The 17090-nt window shown below is 53.4% G+C and overlaps 3 protein-coding genes across 3 annotated transcripts in view; 2 read left to right on the top strand and 1 right to left on the bottom strand.

Annotated features, from left to right (window-relative positions):
* ACHE (acetylcholinesterase (Yt blood group)) overlaps window positions 1-1979 on the top strand; it is a 5677-nt gene extending 3698 nt beyond the window's left edge. Inside the window, exons 4-5 of the mRNA XM_024745463.1 lie at window positions 679-848; window positions 1631-1979. Of these exons, the coding sequence (XP_024601231.1) occupies window positions 679-848; window positions 1631-1752 (292 nt within the window). The 3' untranslated portion in view covers window positions 1753-1979. The remainder of the gene's footprint in view (window positions 1-678; window positions 849-1630) is intronic.
* Window positions 1980-2212: 233 nt separating this feature from the next.
* UFSP1 (UFM1 specific peptidase 1) lies at window positions 2213-3220 on the top strand. The gene has a single exon (XM_024745474.1). The coding sequence runs from the start codon at window positions 2663-2665 to the stop codon at window positions 3089-3091; it is 429 nt and encodes a 142-aa protein (XP_024601242.1). The 5' UTR covers window positions 2213-2662; the 3' UTR covers window positions 3092-3220.
* A 67-nt stretch (window positions 3221-3287) lies between these two features.
* On the bottom strand, window positions 3288-16540 carry SRRT (serrate, RNA effector molecule). The gene is made up of 20 exons (XM_024745475.1): window positions 16273-16540; window positions 15861-16000; window positions 10756-10884; window positions 10348-10494; window positions 9903-10091; window positions 7885-8054; window positions 7569-7753; window positions 7284-7382; window positions 7085-7202; window positions 6731-6888; window positions 6332-6393; window positions 6141-6219; window positions 5651-5839; window positions 5130-5303; window positions 4889-5042; window positions 4541-4734; window positions 4188-4344; window positions 3823-3915; window positions 3584-3710; window positions 3288-3482 (listed from the first exon to the last, which is right to left on the bottom strand). Exons 2-20 carry the CDS (start codon window positions 15980-15982, stop codon window positions 3407-3409), a joined length of 2622 nt encoding a protein of 873 aa, XP_024601243.1. The 5' UTR covers window positions 15983-16000; window positions 16273-16540; the 3' UTR covers window positions 3288-3406.
* Between the last annotated feature and the right edge of the window lie 550 nt (window positions 16541-17090).

Here is a 17090-nt window from a genome sequence, read left to right as displayed (position 1 = left end):
GGGGGGGCGAGTTCACAAAGGAAAGGAGACAAAGGGGGAGAGAGAAAATGACAAAGGAGACCCCAAGAGAAGGGAAGGAGGGAGGAAGGCAAGGTGGCAGATCCTGATGAGACAAGGACAGAGCTGAGGGAGGCAAAGAGAAGAGAAGAGACAGACAAGGAGAGACAGACAAAGGAGTTACCAGAGCAGTTAGGAGTGTGGATTGTAGAACTGGATCAATTGGACCAGTGATGATTTTTTTAGCTGTGACACACACGAATGCACACACACGCACACAGTTTACCTGTCTGAAGAAGGGGACCATAAATATCCCATCACATGGGTGTCCGCAGAAGTAAACATGATGTTTGTAGAGATAGGACTGGGCCTGAGTATATAGTAAGGGCTCAGGAAGTCATAGCAATTTTTTAAATGGGAGAAACAAAGATGGAGCAGAAAAATTGAGGGGAATAAAAAGAGGAACAACAGAAAGAGGGAGGGCGGGAGGAAGGGGAAGACTCTGGAGTATGGAGCATATTGGAAAAGAGAAAGGATGAAGGAGAATGTGGGAGGGAGGAGACGGGGCTCTCCCTGGAGCCTAAGAGGGAACGGCATGGGTCAGGAAGCAGCCTGCCTCCTCCTACTCTCCATCTCCATTCCCCAGCCCCCAGGGGCTGAGCTTTCCCTTTCCTTCCGCAGGGACCCCAATGACCCCCGAGACCCCAAAGCCCCGCAGTGGCCACCATACACGGCGGGAGCGCAGCAGTACGTGAGCCTGAACCTGCGGCCACTAGAGGTGCGGCGGGGGCTGCGCGCCCAGGCCTGCGCCTTCTGGAACCGCTTCCTACCCAAATTGCTCAGCGCCACCGGTACGCAGGGGCCAGCGGGCAGGGGCTGGGAGGAGGCGGGGGAGAAAAGGGGCGCGGAGAGAGAGAGGGAACTGGGAGCCGGCCGGGTGTAACCCCTCTCTTCTCCCCCCAGCCTCGGAGGTCCCCTGCACCTGCTCAGGCCCCGACCACGGGGAGGCTGCCCCGAGGCCCAGGCCCAGCCTCCCCCTGTCCCTCCTCCTCTTCCTCCTCCTCTCCCGGCTCCTGCGGCTGTGACCACGGCCTCTTCCCCCTCCGGCCTCAGGGGGCCCCTCCTCTAATGAGTGGTCTGACTGTGGGGAAGGGTTCCACTCAGGGATCTCCGACTATCCACACTCCTTTATTGTTTAAATGGAAATGAAAAAGCCAATTTTCTTTTTTTATAAAATTATTATTTGGAGCCTGAGCTTGGTGTTGGGGTGGGAGGGAGGCCCTAGGGCTAGATAGCACCCCCCAGTGGGGCTATAACCGCCAACCATTTCTGTCTCTTCTCTTTTCCCCACCAACCCACGGATCCTCCTCCTCTGATCCCTTCTGTCCCCGTCTTCCGGTCATTTTCTCCCCCTCCCTCCTCCTTCCCGCCATCCTTCTCTGGCCCCGCCTCTACCCTCGTCCTTCCCCTGGTCTTCCGTCTGTTGCGTGTTCTCCTGATCCTCTTTCCACCACCCAACGTGGTCTCCTACATTCTCCGTGTGCCCTCCCTGAACTCACGCCCCCCTCCATGTCCGTTCCCGTCCTTCCCCATGTCCTCCCCCCCACCCACTTGCCGGGCACCCTGGCCGCAGACACGCTGGACGAGGCTGAGCGCCAGTGGAAGGCTGAGTTCCACCGCTGGAGCTCCTACATGGTGCACTGGAAGAACCAGTTTGACCATTACAGCAAGCAGGATCGCTGCTCAGACCTGTGACCCAGGAGGGACCCCCTCGTCCCGCTGCCCTGCCCGCTCCGCCCGGCCCCTCAGCTGTATATACTATTTATTTAAGGGTTGGGATATAACACAGAGGATCCCTAGACCCTGCCCACCCACCCCCGACTTTCCCCTGGGGCTCCCCGCCCTCTGCATGCCTCGGGCCGAGCCCCCTCCCCCGCGGTGCCTTCGCCCCTCTGGGCTGCCAATAAACTGTTACAGCCACAGGAGTGTGCGCGCCTGGGGAGCCAGGGTCCGGGCAGAATGCCTCAACCACTGGGATTGAGTGAATGGAGGGATGGCTGCTAAAGCCGGCGGGAAGAGCGGATCTGAGGGGTGGGGTGATGGGCGCCCGCGCCACGCCCCCGCCGCTGCGGCGAGTACATTCCGCCCGGCGAGGTGGAGCTCACGCCTGCGCAGTGAGGACGGCGGCGCGGACGCGGCGGTGCATTGTGGGAGCCCCGCGCGGCGGCTTGGTGGTGGTTGCCGCGGGGCGCGCCACGCGATTAAGCCTGGGGCCAGGCGAGAGCGACCCCAGGGACTGTACGCCAGCAGTTAGCCCAAGACTCGAGGCCGAGAGGAAGCGCTAGAGCGCGGAGTTCTCCCTGGAGTTCGCTCCGCGCCGCCTGGAGAACGGATCTGCCCGGCCCGGCGACCGCCGCTCCCGCCCACCGCCCTGGAGCCGCTGAAGGACGTCCACCTGGGCCTGGCCCCGCCCGGCCGCGCTGGCGGCCGCGCTCGCCTGGCCCTCCTCTCGGGCCATTACATTTACTATCATTACGGCTGCGACGGCGTGGACGACCGGGGCTGGGGCTGCGGCTACCGCACTCTGCAAACGCTGTGCTCGTGGCCAGAGGGCCGGCCGGCGGGCGTACCCGAACTGGCTGCAGTGCAGGCGGCCCTGGAGGACATGGGCGACAAGCCCCCCGGGTTCCGGGGCTCTCGGAGCTGGATCGGCTGTGTAGAGGCCAGCCTCTGCCTTGACCATTTCGGGGGTCCCCAAGGGCGCCTATGTCACGTGCCCCGTGGAGCAGGGCTTCAGGGGGAATTGGAGAGGATTTATTCCCACTTCGCAGGGGGCGGGGGACCTGTAATGGTTGGAGGGGATGCGGATGCCCGGTCGAAGGCCTTGCTGGGAGTGTGCCTGGGGCCAGGCACGGAAGCCTACGTCCTGGTATTGGACCCTCACTGCTGGGGTGCCCCGAAAAACCCCAGTGAACTGCAGGCTGCTGGCTGGGTGGGCTGGCGAGAGGTGAGCACAGCCTTTGACCCCAACTCCTTCTACAACCTGTGCTTGACCAGCTGTAACTCAAAAAAGCAGCTGCCCACCCTGGACTGAGGCTTCTCTAGCGCCATACCCGTTGATCTAACCCATCTCAAAGGCAGAGGCTGCCTGATGTCAGACCCTCAGGAAGCCCCAGCAGAGCCTGGGATCTTTGGTGTCAATAAAGTGGCAAGGCCCAGCCAACCATGGCCCCAGCTAATTTTTGGGAGCATCTGGGGAAGTATATTACATATATACATTAAGCCAGGAGTCACCACGCAAGTGTTTTTATTGGCAGTAGGGCTGAACGTACAAAAACTTCTCGGAGCTGGATGGGACAAGGCAGTCACAAGTATAGGTGATAACCAGGAGCGAGGAAACGTATATGACTCAAAAGAAATCCACATCATCTGGAGCATCCAGGTCACGGTATTCCACAATGGCCCGTGGGTCTCCACGGACCATCCTGTGAGATTAGAGAGAGGTAAGAGGGGGTGAGATTTGAGGGTCCCTGAAAGGGAGTTTGAAGAGGGCCAAGAAAACTTAGACATCTTAGCCCAGTCTCACCTGTTTCGGGGTTTCCCAGGATAACCTCCCTGGCCTCGGAAGGCATCATAGTTCCCTCGGCCAGCACCATAGGGAGCATGGGGATATGGAGGCCCTCCTGTGGGCACTGCAGGGCGAACAGCACCAGCTATGAAAAAGATCAGTGTTGAGTTGAAAAACTGTGACCTCAACTACATCCTAGCTAAGTTTTCTTTCTCCCAGCCCCAGTCCAGGTCCTTTCAACTCCCTCTTACACTTACCTCCATAGCCCAAGATGGGGGGCCGGGGCTGACCATAGGGCATCAGGCCCTGGGGAGTCTGGTGTGGGTAGCAACTAAGCCTGTGCGCCACAACTACCGAGCCTGCGCTCTACAGAGCTCGCAAGCCACAACTACTGAAGCCCGCGTGCCTAGAGCCCGTGCTCCACAACAAAAGAAGCCACCGCAATGAATGAGAAGCCCACGCACTGCAACAAAGAGTAGTCCCCGCTCGCCGCAACTAGAGAAAGCCCGCGCACAGCGACGGAGACCCAACGCAGCCAAAAATAAATAAATAAATAAAACCAGGAGTCTTTGAACAGTCAAGGGAGAGGGAATGGGGCAGACCCTCATGGATCGTATCTTACTCTGGGCAGGGCCAGGTGGCTGAGCTGGCTTTATCTCAGGCAGAGCTGGTCGCTTGGCATCAGTGAGAAAGTTGTTAAAAAATGCAACCTCCTTCTTTACTTCCTCAATTTTCTCTGCATGCTTGTTGAAGATATGTTTGCGTACAAACTCAGGGCCCTGGGTGAACAGAGGAGGGGGTGAGAACTGAGTCAGCAATGAGGGTTCCCTAGCTCCCCAGACCCAACCTGCAAGGACACTCCACCTCCCCTCTGTCTCATCCCAATGAGCAGTTCCTCCCCAGGCTCTGAGGAGGCTTCCCGGCTGAACCCTGTCCTCCCACAGTCCTAACACACAAATGTCTAACATCCCAGACCTTGAATTTCTTGCCACTGAGAGGGCACAGCCACTTATCCTTGCCCAGTTCCTGGGTGTTGGAGGTCACAAACTTTTCCACTTCCTGCTCAGGGTCTTTGCGACCCATCTTCTGGGCCTCTTCCTCTGAAAGAGATTCCCGCACACTCAGCAGTGGAGTCAGCTTCTCCTCAAATGTCTTCTGCCATTCTAGCACTGTGGTTTTGGAACAGACGGAGAGCAGGTTGGAGAAGGGAGCCCGGAGGCGGGGATTAGAGGAGAGGGTGGCAGAGCATTGCTACCAGAGCAGAACTAAGGCCAGAGGCAGCTGGGAGAGAAGGAAACAGGAGTGGGAAAGCTGGGAGGTCACCTTCTCCATGACTGATGCGGTTGGGCGGCATGGGCCCCCGAACATGGATGATGCCACAGCGGTTGGGCATCTCGTCCTCATTGGGGTACTCGCACGTGTTATAATAATCCAGGGAATGCACGATGCGCAAATAAAGGAGGAGTTTGTCCAAAACCTAAGAGAAATGAGAAGCTGAGAGTTCCCCATTTACCGCCCCGAGCCAGGCTCTCCCATGCCCCACACCCTCTGCGCCCACTGGCACCTTGATCAGCTTCTCGTCCCGCTCCACGTTGATCTCGGCGGGGTTCCCTTCCTTAGGAGGCTCCTCAGGAGGGGCCCCCCCACTGCTCCCCAGCAGCTCCTCCTCCTCGGCGCTCACTTCCTCAATCAGGTAGTCGGTGATATTCTTCAAGATGGGGTTCTGCGAGGGCAGACTCTGGTAGGGTGGGAGAGGCAGAGCAGACAAAACTCCTCAGGGTAGCCTAGGAACCTTCTCATTCGAAAAGGCAATGTGGGGCAGAAAGGAGTTCAGGGCTTGGCTGGGCTGTTACATTTGCCTCATTATTTGTCTTAATTTGTGTATGTGTTCTGCCCTAGCCAATAAATAATCACCAATACCAGTCTGTTTTGTTGGAAGCTGGAGATGCTGCTCAGGAGGAGAGGGGCAAATACGGGGGTGGGTACAAGGGGGTCAGTGCTACAGACCAGGTAAGGCCAGAGGTGCCCACAGCAGATGAGGGGGAACCAGCGGCTCTTTAACAAGTTCCACGAGGAGTCACTAACCGTTGGCAGAGGAGGCGTCCCAGGCTCAGAGGCCCAGAGCTGGGTCCTGTCATCCAGCGTATGGATCAGCTTGGCCGCCAGCTTGATGTCGTTGCGCACTATCTGCTTGTGCTGGGTGATGCCGTTGACGTTGCGGACGCGGCGCGTCAGGTCTCTGTTCACGCCAGGGCTCAGCTCACACTCCCGGAGCTGGAGGGAACAGAAGGCTCACCAACACTTGCCGAAGAAGAGCCACTCACAGACTGGCCCGACCGAGCACGCTAGCGATCCGACTGAGCTCCCTAAGGACAGGGGCCAGGGGTGCCTTGTTCACGGGAACAGTCTCAGAGCCAAACCGAGAGACAACTGCACACAATTCACGTGAGCAGACTGAACGGACGAAATAAGGAGCAGGTGGATGAAGCCACCAATGAACGAAGGGATCAGAGACTGTGTGGAGCAGGGGGAGCCCCGCCTTCTCTCCCTCAACAGCCCCACTCCCAGGACTCACTCGGATATTCTGCAGGTTCCAACAGATCTCTTTAATGTTAACGCTGCGGTCAAAGGTCACCCAGCCACGACGGAAAAACCTAAACAAGAAAACGTCAGCATAATCCTGGGATGGACGTGATGTTGGCCACCAATCTTCCCCTGCACCTTTTCCCCAAGGTATCCAGGGTCACACCTCCCTCCATTCCCTACCTCCTCTCGGGCTGGGGCTCCGATAATGCCACGCGCATAAAGCCGGGGTATCTTTTACAAAGCTGGAAAAGCAGAAACAGAAGCCCCACTTGTGATTCAAGGATTCACTTCTTCCTCCAATCCCCATGTCCTCAGAACCCTGGGGAACTGCCTTTTCATCCTTCCTTGGACTAGGAAGAAACAATTAAGGGCTTAAGAATAACAGCACTTGAAAGCAAACCATGCAACCAGGGCCAGCCTCTGTGAAGGGCGTGGGCCCATGGGAAGGGGGCCTCCCCATCAGAGAAACAGAGATGTAGGTCAGAAGCAGTGCCAGGTTATCTTCTCGCTGTCGCCCCCACCCGAAGAAATGGAGCCTGGGCGTCATCCCTGCCCCCAGTACCATTCTTCCCCGCTCACAGAAATGATCTCAGCCCGGGAGATGTTGGGCGCAATGTTGCGCATGAAGAGCGAGCAAGTCTTATGCAGCGGCCGGGGTTTACACTCCAGCCCAGCAGCGTCCTTGGGCTTCTCCCGCTCTTCTTCCTTGGGCTTCTCCTTTTCCTTGAGTGCTTCCTCTATGCAGGAAGTGGTGGGAGTTGGTGAAAATTTATTGTCAGTTGAGGAGGGGAGGATAGAGAAGCTGTCAAATCTCCCCGCACCAGTCCCTCCCAAAAGGCCACCCTCCCATCAATTTCACCAACCTCTCACCTCCCCCCGCCACACCGGTCCGTATGAAGAGACTGGACTAGAAGCAAAGAAAATAAAACCTACCAGCCTCCTCCTTCTCCTCCTCGGCCTGGCCACTCTCCGACTCCGACTCCGACTCGGACACACTGCCTTCGTCAAAGCTGTCATCACCACTATGCTTCCTATTCCGCTTCTTGCTGCTCTGTAAGAGCCACAGCAAGGGGAGATGAGTCAGGTACCAGGACCCAGCCCCGACACCGACCCTGTGCAAAGGAGAGCCCACCTTTTTGGCTTCTTTCTCAGAGTCTTCTTTCTTCTCTTCCTTGTCCCCATCACCCTCGGATTTCTTGGTTTTGTCATCACTAGAACTGTCGTTTTCGGCCTACAGGTAGAGACAAATCACCAGGGATGTTGGTCTCCCCTTCAGCCTTTGTCAGAGGGCCCCGCCCACCCTCCACAGCTGAGCCCACAAGTTCGCCTCTCCCCCACCCGAGACACAACCCCCGAGGCAGCCCCATTCTCCTGCCCAGGCGGCACAGGCAGCACCCAGAAGCCCCGGCACTCAGACCTGTTTGCCGTCCTCTTTCTTGTCATCCTTCTCATTGGTCTTGCGTTCTCCATCGCCCGGGCCTGGTCCAACCCGGCCTTCCTCTTTCTTGCTGGGCTCCCCGGGCTTCCCTGCCTGTTCCTCCTCCTCCTCCTGCTCCAGGATGCGTAGGTCATTCTCTGTACCTCCTTCCATCTTAATCACAGCTACCAACAAAGGGAGCAGAGGTCACCATCCAAGGGCCCTGGCCTTCAGCCTCTGGCTTTCTGTCCATCTATTTCCATTTTCAACCAAGGCCTTGGTGACCAGACAATCCCACCCCTCCCAATCCACCCACCTGCATCCAGCATCTTGACAATGGCATCAGCTTTGTCTATGTCCAGCAGAAGATTATCAAACCAGCCGCTCTCCATGAGGGACAGGAATACCCTCAGTCGGTTTTGCAGGGCCCCCCGGGCCTCCTGCCGACGCTTCCCCACCTCATCTGGGTGGTACTTAGACCGAAACCTGGGAAGGAAGTGGGGAGGGAAGAGGCCAAACCGTCACTGGAGGCCAGAGCCAGGACATGGGGAGGGGCCCAGGAAAATCAGGGGAAAGCCCCCATCCTCTCACACCCACAAAAGATCATAAAAGCAGAGATGAGGGGAGAGGGGTGCACTAGAACCACCCAATCCCCCCAAAAGGAACCAGAGGTTATGCTCTGAGAAGATCTAGGGAAGAGCCAGGAACTAAGAGCTCTGGATCTGGAAAGAGCATGACTACAGGGGGAGCCAGGGCTGGAGGCAGACTGACTGCCCTGAGCATCTGGGAAACACAAATTTTAAAAAGTGTAGTTTCCCAAAGCTTCCCAGAGGAACGCTAAGGAAATAGTAGGCCCCAAAGAACCTCCCTCTCCTTGCCAACCCCAAACTAGAGTCATTAAAAGGATTGCTCCCACCAGCTCCCTCCATCCCTTGGTGGAAGACAGGGAAACCTGAAATCACCAGAAAGGAAAAGCCAAAAAAGGCAGGATACCTTTCTCCCCCCTTGGGAAGATAAGCAGATGGTGAAGGGACAGGGGAAGAGCAAAGGGAGAAACTGAAGTGCCCTTATAACCTCAGGTACTGCCCACAGGGATCGAGAGAGGACAGGGTGGGGGGTTAGGATAGATCATGAAAAAGGAAACACTTAAATTAGGACCCTGGGCAGGGGGGCAGGAGTCGGGGGGAGGGACAGAAGAAATCAGGCTATGCAAAAAAGAAAGGAGAAAGTGAGAGGAAGTCCCAGAAGTCAAAAACAAAAAGGAAAACTAAAGACCAAACAGACTAGGGGGAGGAAAAAAAAACAGTAGAAAGAAGCGTTAGGCAGGAGCAAGAACAAGGACGGAGAAAGAAGGAAAGGGTCACGAGAGAGTGAGACAAAGACACAGATTAGGAAGAAAGAGGAGACGGTGACAGAACAGAACCACGAGTTGAGCGTAAGAGGAAAGGAAAGCCGCAGGCGTCACCTCCAGGATCTTTACCTTGGCCGCTTGGTCAAACAGAGCTCAAGATTTAACTAGCCGCGCCCAGGGCCCATGCTGGCTGGTGGGCCACCGGCTGGCTCCTGGCTGGGGCGCCCGGCCCGGATGCCCCACCCCCGCGGACTCCGCGGTGGCGGCCCTGACTGTCTAGCTGCCTGAGCAATCACACTGAGCTAGACCGCTGCATTGTGCACAGCGGTGCCCTGCCTGTCTGCCTGGCCGGGGCAGCGCCGTCAGCCCAGGGGCTCATGTATGGGCTGGGTATGGTGGGGGTGGAGGTGGGTTTGCTCCGAGCTCCGTCGATGAGCGGGTGTAGTTCCCAGTTCTGGCTCTTTTCAAGGAGGAGGAGCAGAAAGAGGATGAGGAGGAGGAGGAGCAGGAAGGGGGGAAAAGATGGTTGATTAAAATCAAAACATCCACAAAAGGAAAAAAATTAAAATTCTTTTTCTGTCAAACGACACTGAGATCTTTGCTTTTCTTGTCTGGATTCACTCGTTGCTTTTGGGAGGATGCCATAGCCACACAGGGTCCCGGCGATCAGGGATGACAATGACCCAGTATCAGCGAGTGGGAAGCAGTCTGTTTGCTGCCCCAAGGGAACAGGTGGCTCTGGCCAGCTGCCTGGAGGCGTCTCACTCACTGAGGACAGTGGGGAAGGGAGATGGCGTGGGGGCTGTGGTGGACGTGGAAGTGAGGAGGAGAACCCATCAGCCAGTGCTGTGACGCTTCCCATCCCCCACCCCCAGGAAGTTCTGGATTGGGGAAAATGGGAAGAGGACAGGGCTGCAGGCTCCGCTGGCGGGGCCAGGGGAAACATGCCAGGGAAAAGACAGCAGGAGAGGAGGGGCACTCACCACTCCTCATCTTTATGAGCCAGGAAGAAATCCTGCATCTGCTGCCTCCGGAAATCCAGCTTGTAGTCGTTATAGCGCTTAACTGCCTCTGTCTCATCCACAGAGTCATCCAAAGACAGGAGAAACTCCTTGAAGGTCTTCATCACAGGTGGCGGCACACCCAAGTCGATCTCTGCTATGCTGCCCAGCCTGAGGGGGGGCCCCGTCAGGAAGTCTTGGTTGTGGGGGAAGAGGGTGGGGGGATGGCGGGCCGAGGTAGCCAGCTGCCCCCTTCCTTCGCCCACCAGGAACATGACCCCAGGCGCCAGCTGCGGCCACCCCCACGGGCACGCCAGTGTGCCTGACCCACTTCTCCTGGCTCCAGCCGTGGTCTTCAGCAGCCCCAATCCACCCCCAGGCCTACCGACTCCCTTCTCCCAAGAACCCCAGAACCGCAGGTCTTTACCTGGCCTGGATAGGCAGGACATGGTGCTGCATGATGTGGACGTCTGGATGAACCCAGGGCTGAGGGGGGCCGTAAGCTGGGCCCCCACCCCCCCCAGCATAGGGCATCTCATAGCCACTGTGGTATGGGTCAGAGCTGTGCTCATCCCTGAGGGTGGGGGACACAAAAGTCAGACAGAGAAGGCCATCACGTCTCCTGAGCGCAAAGGCAGATGGGACAGAGGGAGGGGCACACCTGCCACGTGGTCTCTCACCCAAGGGTTTAGAGGAACCAAAAAAGATGGGTTTATGGGAGCTCTGAGAAAAGGAAATGACCAAGAAAGTTCTCAGCAGAAGTGAGGGAAGACAGCTGAGGCCCAGGCAGAACTGAGGCTGAGAAGAGAAGACAGAGAAATCGTGGCCATCTCACCAGTCTCGCCTCATGCGCTTCTGCGGGGGGCTGAGCTCGTGTCGGGGAGGAGAGAAGCGCTCTCGCCGATTCCTGTCATAGTCACGATATTCACCCCGACTGCGGCGCTCCCGGCCACGGTCCCACTCTCTGGAGATAAGAACAAGTAGCAGTAAATAAAGACACAGTTGGATATCCCAAGATCACACTCTTGGACAGGCCCTTCCCATCGTATTTGAGACACGAGACTAAAAGCCTGAAATTATAAAACTTCCCTCTAAGAGGAAAAAAACTCTTGTCTACTTCCATCACTTCAGCCATTCCCCACAAACTGATGGCCTGCCAACTCCTCCAGCCTGGCCTTTTTCCTGAGCTTCAGACCAACATCAACAACCCCTCCTAGACGACCACTATCACCTCAAAATCAACATGTCAGAATCGAGCCTATTATTTCTATCACTATGGGCCCAAACTTGCTTCCCCTCTCCTGTTTCCCACTCTCAGTTGCACCAACATTATCGCCAGGTATCCAGTTATCAAGTGTCACCCTCACCACTAATGTGTTACTGGCTTGTTAATCCTCTGCCTCAAATGAAAGCTGTCCTTTTCCGTGCCATCCCCACAAACTCTGCCCTAGTCCACGTGCCCTGGTTCTGGCCATTTCTCCTTTAAGTGCAGCCTTGGTTTGTCTTCCCTACCTCTGGTCTCTCCCCTTCCTCCACTCCAAGGTCAAAGTGATCTTTCTCAAACACAAATCCAACCATGCCATGCCCTTGCTTAAATGCCAGTACAAAATACAATTCAAAACCTTGGTTCCTGGCTTCCCTGGTGGCACAGTGGTTAAGAATATGCCTGCCAATGCAGGGGACAGGGGTTTGAGCCCTGGTCCAGGAAGATCCCACATGCCACGGAGCAACTAAGGCCATGTGTAAAAAAAAACCTTGGTTCCTGGCTGTCATTCCAGGTTCTCTACCCGTTACCAGCCAACCCCATCTCCATCTAATAGAATAAAAAAGAAAATCCTCTGCTATAACCCAGTGGTTTTCAAACTGTTCAGTCTTGGGACCCCCTTTACACTCTTAAAAATTACTGAAGATTGAAGAGCTTTTGCTTATGTGCATGAGATCTCTCAATACTTAACTGTATTCATAATTAGAACAGAAAAAAATACCTAATAATTTTGAAGTTATATAATAACACAAACTACCCATTTATACATTTTTATAAAAAATGGCTATTTTACAAAAAAATTTAGTGAGAAAAGTTGCATTGTTATTTCATTTACAAATCTTTTCAAGGTCTGGCTTAATAGAGGCAGCTGGATTCTCATAGTATATACTTCTCCATTCAACCTATTATGATACGCTGTTTGGTTGAAAAATAAGAAGATCTGGCCTCACAGTGATATGTAGTTGGAAAAGGGAACACTTTAATAACCTTTTCAGATAGCTGGGGATATTCTTTGCTTTTGATACTACCCAAAACTTGGCAAGAGATAGCTTCTTAAAGACTAGCTGCAATGTTGAATCTGAAACTAAATCAATGAACATTTTGTACTCTATATTAAAATTCATTATTCTACCTTGCTCTTTGAAAAGATCTTCACACATCTCGTTACACAGTATCAAAATATCATAATCATTAGTATCACTCCCTATCTCACCAGAAAAGTCTTTAAAGTAATAGGAAGCTGTCAAGCTGACACTGGTAGATACAAGTTTTCCAAAATTTTAGTTTACACTGGGAAGTTCCACTTCCCCACTGGCAACAAAACTGACAATTTTCCTTAAAGTAACAAGTTCTCTTTTTTCAAAATGTCTACCAAATACCCAGATATGAATAAGCACTGTTTGATAGCTTTCTATTCAGGTAACAAACCTGAAGTGGGGGGTGGGGGAGGATGAGGACTGTTAGTTCAGCTCACAACTCAATCCCACAAATACTCCTCCTCAAGGTAACCACCACACTACATGCAGAAGTGCTTTATGCATCCTTCCTATCATCACATGTATTGAAAACCATATAGTCAGCCTTCCCTGGTGGTGCAGTGGTTGAGAACCCGCCTGCCGATGCAGGGGACACGGGTTCAAGCCCTGGTCCAGGAAGATCCCACATGTCGCGGAGCAGCTAAGCCCGTGCGCCACAACTACTGAGCCTGCGCTCTAGAGCCCTCGAGCCACAACTACTGAGCCCACACACCACAGCTACTGAAGCCTGCGTGCCTTGAGCCCGTGCTCCGCAACGAGAAGCCACCACAATTAGAAGCACGCGCACCGCCACGAAGAGTAGCCCTCGCTCTCCGCAACCTGAGAAAGCCCACACGCAGCAGTGAAGACCCAATGCAGCCAAAACTCAATTAATTAACTTAAAAAGAAAACAACACGTAGTCAAGAATCCAATTTAATAAAGTTTAAAATTCTTATTGCTTCATTCATGACATGAAATGAAACTTTTTTTTTAACTGTCTGGTGCCACTGCCTTGATTTGCGCTAAGGCAGCAGCAGTTTTACCCACCACTGCTACAGTACCAAATGTCAGTACAGTGAAAACAACAAGACTATCTATCTTAATATTACTATGAAAATAGCTGTAAGCTAACAACAAATGCTGGAGAGGGTGTGGGGAAAAGGGGACCCTCCTACACTGTTGGTGGGAAGGTAAGTTGGCGCAGCCACTGTGGAGAACAGTAATGGAGAGTCCTCAAAAAACTAAAAATAGTTGCCGTATGATGCAGCAATCCCACTCCTGGGCATGTATCTGGACAAAACTATAATTCAAAAAGAGACATGCACTCCTATGTTCATAGCAGCACTATTCACAATAGCCAAGACATGGAAACAACCTAAATGTCCACCAACAAATGAATGAATAAACAAGATGTGGTAAATATATGCAATGGAATACTACTTAGCCATAAAAAAGAATGAGATAATGCCATTTGTAACAACATGGATGGACCTAGAGGTTATCACACTAAGTCAAGTAAGTCAGAAAGAGAAAGATAAATACCATATGATACCACTTATACATGGAATCTAAACTATGACACAAATTAACTGTTATAAAACAGAAACAGACTCATAGAGAAGAGACTTGTGGTTGCCGGGGGGTGGGGAGGAATGCGGTGGGAGTTTGGCTTAGCAGATGCAAACTATTTTCTATAGAATGGATAAACAACAAGGTCCTACTGTATAGCACAGGGAACTATATTCACTATTCTGCAATACACCATAATGAAAAAGAATTTTTTAAAAATAATAAAAATTAAAAAGAAAATAAAAAATAGTTGTAAGCTTAGGGGCTTCCCTGGTGGCGCAGTGGTTAAGAATCCGCCTGCCAATGCAGGGGACACGGGTTCGAGCCCTGGTCCGGGAAGATCCCACATGCTGCAGAGCAACTAAGTCCGTGCTCCACAACTACTGAGCCTGCGCTCTAGAGCCCGCAAGCCATAACTACTGAGCCCGTGTGCCACAACTACTGAAGCCCGCGCGCCTAGAGCCCGTGCTCCGCAACAAGAGAAGCCACCACAATGAGAAGCCCGTGCACCGCAACCAAGAGTAGCCCCCGCTCACCACAACTAGAGAAAGCCTGTGTGCAGCAACAAAGACCCAACGCAGCCAAAAATAAACAAAATAAATTTAAAAGAAATAGTTGTAAGCTCAAAGACCTCTTAGGGATTTTGAGAACCACTACTCTAAAGAAACTAGAGCACGTGCTTTTTTCTGTGCAAAACATTATGCCCCCAACTCCAAGGTGCACACTGCACCTGTGTCTGAGGAATCCCCGCTCATCTCTCCAAGCCTTGCTAGGTGTCCCTTTCCTGTCGCTCTCCCCTACCACGCCTCCACCACTTGTCCCCTCCCTCAGATCTGTTCCCTCAACATTTCACATCTTCATCATGACCTCTCATATATACTCATTTGCAAAATACACCCAAGGCCATTTTGCCCCACACTCCAAGCCCCAGACTGTAAACTCCTTAAGGGCAATAACTATACCGTAGCCAGCTTCAGAATTAAGAACACCTTTTGTTGTCATCTGACGTTCTTAGAAGATACTAAACAAAGTGCCACATAAAGTCTCCACAGTGAAGAGGTATACTGACCGAACGATTTACTGAACTCACTTTTCAAAACAACACTGAATGAATAAATGCTATTGCAATAAGCCACCTCAAACTTTTTCCCTGATAACCTGTTTCCAAATCAAGCCTGCGCCATCAGCTCACCGATTAGATATTTATGATGTCCCTTAGATAAAAGTCTGCCACAGTTCCTTTAAATATCAGCTGTTTCTCTTTTTTTAAATAAATTTATTTATTTAATTTTTGGGTCTTTGTGGCTACGCGTAGGCTTTCTTTAGTTGCACTGCGCAGGCTTCTCATTACGGTGGCTTCTCTTGTTGCGTAGCACGGGCTCTAGGTGCTCGGGCTTCAGTAGTTGCGGCACGCGGGCTCAGTAGTTGTGGCTCGCGGCCTCTAGAGCGCAGGCTCAGTAGTTGTGGTGCATGGGCTTAGTTGCTCCTCGGCATGTGGGATCTTCCTGGACCGGGGCTTGAACCCATGTCCCCTGCATTGGCAGGCGGATTCCCAACCACTGTGCCACCAGGGAAGCCCCTATCAGCTGTTTCTTAACAGAAACACCTCAACTATAATTAACTCAAGAACATCCCAAAAAGCTAATCACTAGCTGAGTCAAACCTAATCAATTAACCCAACCATCACTATTCAAAGAACTCTTGCAGTTTTTAGGCTAGACTATTACAAGAAATTTACATATCCTGCTAGGGTACTTGTCTGACAACCTCTCCAGTCAAGTCAATTCCGTAATACTACTTTTTTTGAATCAACATTTTTGGGGTATAATTTACAAACAATAAAACACACACAAAAACACTGGTTTTTCATACTTAAACTCTTACCTCTATTGCTTTGATCTGCTGGACATTTCAAAAATCAAGTCACAGCTAGCTCCTTGGCCAAGAGCAAACAGGCTGAACCACATGAAACGGTCAAGTATGAGCGATTTCATATGGTTCGCTCTAATAAAACCTTAAGGGAAATGCAACGAGACTTGAATGCAAGAGAATAAGACGGGGGACGAAATTAAGAAAAAGCAGTGTCTTACCGATCATTCCAATCATCCCCTCGACGTCTTTCATCTCTTTCCCGGGAACGGTCATAGTCGCTGCGCTCTCTTCTAAACTTGTCCCTGCGCCTTCGATCATATTCGTCATCACTGTCACCCATGGCGCGGAAAGAAGGGGCCTGGAGCCCGGACAGGAATAATCGGGGTGTTGAACAATGACGACAGGAGCAAAGGATTCCCCCCCACTCCTTGAAGCAGCACGCCCGCCTCCCTCCGCAAAGGCCAACCTTCCGCTGTCCCCGCCAGCCTAAGCCCTCGGCCCCGGCAGCTGTAGGGATCCGACTCTCCACTCTCCCCCAGGGGCCTCCACGCCCACCTCCCCGCCCACCCGCAGGCCCCTGTCCCAGCTGCCGGCCACAGCCCGGCTCTCCAGGCCCCTCCCCTCCCCCACCAAGGATCGGTGGTGGCCGTTCGTCTCTCGCTCAGGCCAGCAGATTCTCCCGGTGACCTGGGCCCGCCCCTTGCCTCGGGCGCGCGACGGGGATTGCGAGTGTGAGAGGGAGACACAGGGCTCTCAGCGACTGGGCCGAGTAGACGCGAACAAAGTGGGACAGCAGAAGATGGGCGGTCGGCTCGCGCCGCCCGAGCTGCGCCTGCGTCACTCGCAGAACGGCGCCTCGGCTCACAAACTACAACCCGCCGAGCATGATCTGGAACCAACTCAAAGAAGCAAAGGCGGGGAGCACCAGGGACTGCTGGGAAGGGGCGGGGAGCCGGAAGTCTCGCGCTCTTTACGGGACGAGAACTGCGGGCGAGAGGAACTACGGGAGCAGAGCGGGACCAAGCGTAGTTTCGGGAGGGAGAGAGAACCCTCAGGGCGTGAGGGGAAGTTTCCTCCCGCCGAGGTCGAAGGTCGCGCTTTCCCGGATGTGCCCGGGGTCTGAAACAGTTCGCGTCCAGCCGCTTTCTCCCCAGCTGTGATCACGGAGCCTCCGGACCTCATCGGGGGTGGTTCCCCTTACTTCTTGCGCAGGGCACGGGTTTGAGGAGTGAGGACGTTTAGCGGATACGGCAACCATTTTAAAGCATTTTCTACCATTTTGTGGTCCCATCAGAGAACCAGCCTTTGTTGGTGCACGTGCTACCTGCAAAATCCATTGTTCCTGCTCTTCTTCCAGACAGGCACCCCATCTTTAAGCAAAAGTGGCAAACCCCAACCAGTACTTTGATGAGATCGGTTATAGGTTTAGGGCCTGACCACCAAGCAGG

Source organism: Neophocaena asiaeorientalis, unplaced genomic scaffold, assembly GCF_003031525.2.
Source record: "Neophocaena asiaeorientalis asiaeorientalis breed wild unplaced genomic scaffold, Neophocaena_asiaeorientalis_V1.1 scaffold461, whole genome shotgun sequence".
NCBI classification, from domain to species: domain Eukaryota; kingdom Metazoa; phylum Chordata; class Mammalia; order Artiodactyla; family Phocoenidae; genus Neophocaena; species Neophocaena asiaeorientalis.
This window is presented reverse-complemented; position numbering and strand designations above follow the sequence as displayed.

What these genes read in the sequence shown, in the direction of transcription:
- UFSP1 (XM_024745474.1), top strand. Translation starts at nt 2,663, where the DNA reads ATGGGCGACAAGCCCCCCGGGTTCCGGGGCTCTCGGAGCTGGATCGGC.
- SRRT (XM_024745475.1), bottom strand. Translation starts at nt 15,982, where the DNA reads ATGGGTGACAGTGATGACGAATATGATCGAAGGCGCAGGGACAAGTTT. An exon ending in CCCGGGCTGAGATCATTTCT is followed by an intron (nt 6,394 to 6,730) that starts GTGAGCGGGGAA and finishes CTGCTTTTCCAG; the next exon opens with CTTTGTAAAAGATACCCCGG. An exon ending in CCTGGGAAACCCCGAAACAG is followed by an intron (nt 3,483 to 3,583) that starts GTGAGACTGGGC and finishes CTAATCTCACAG; the next exon opens with GATGGTCCGTGGAGACCCAC.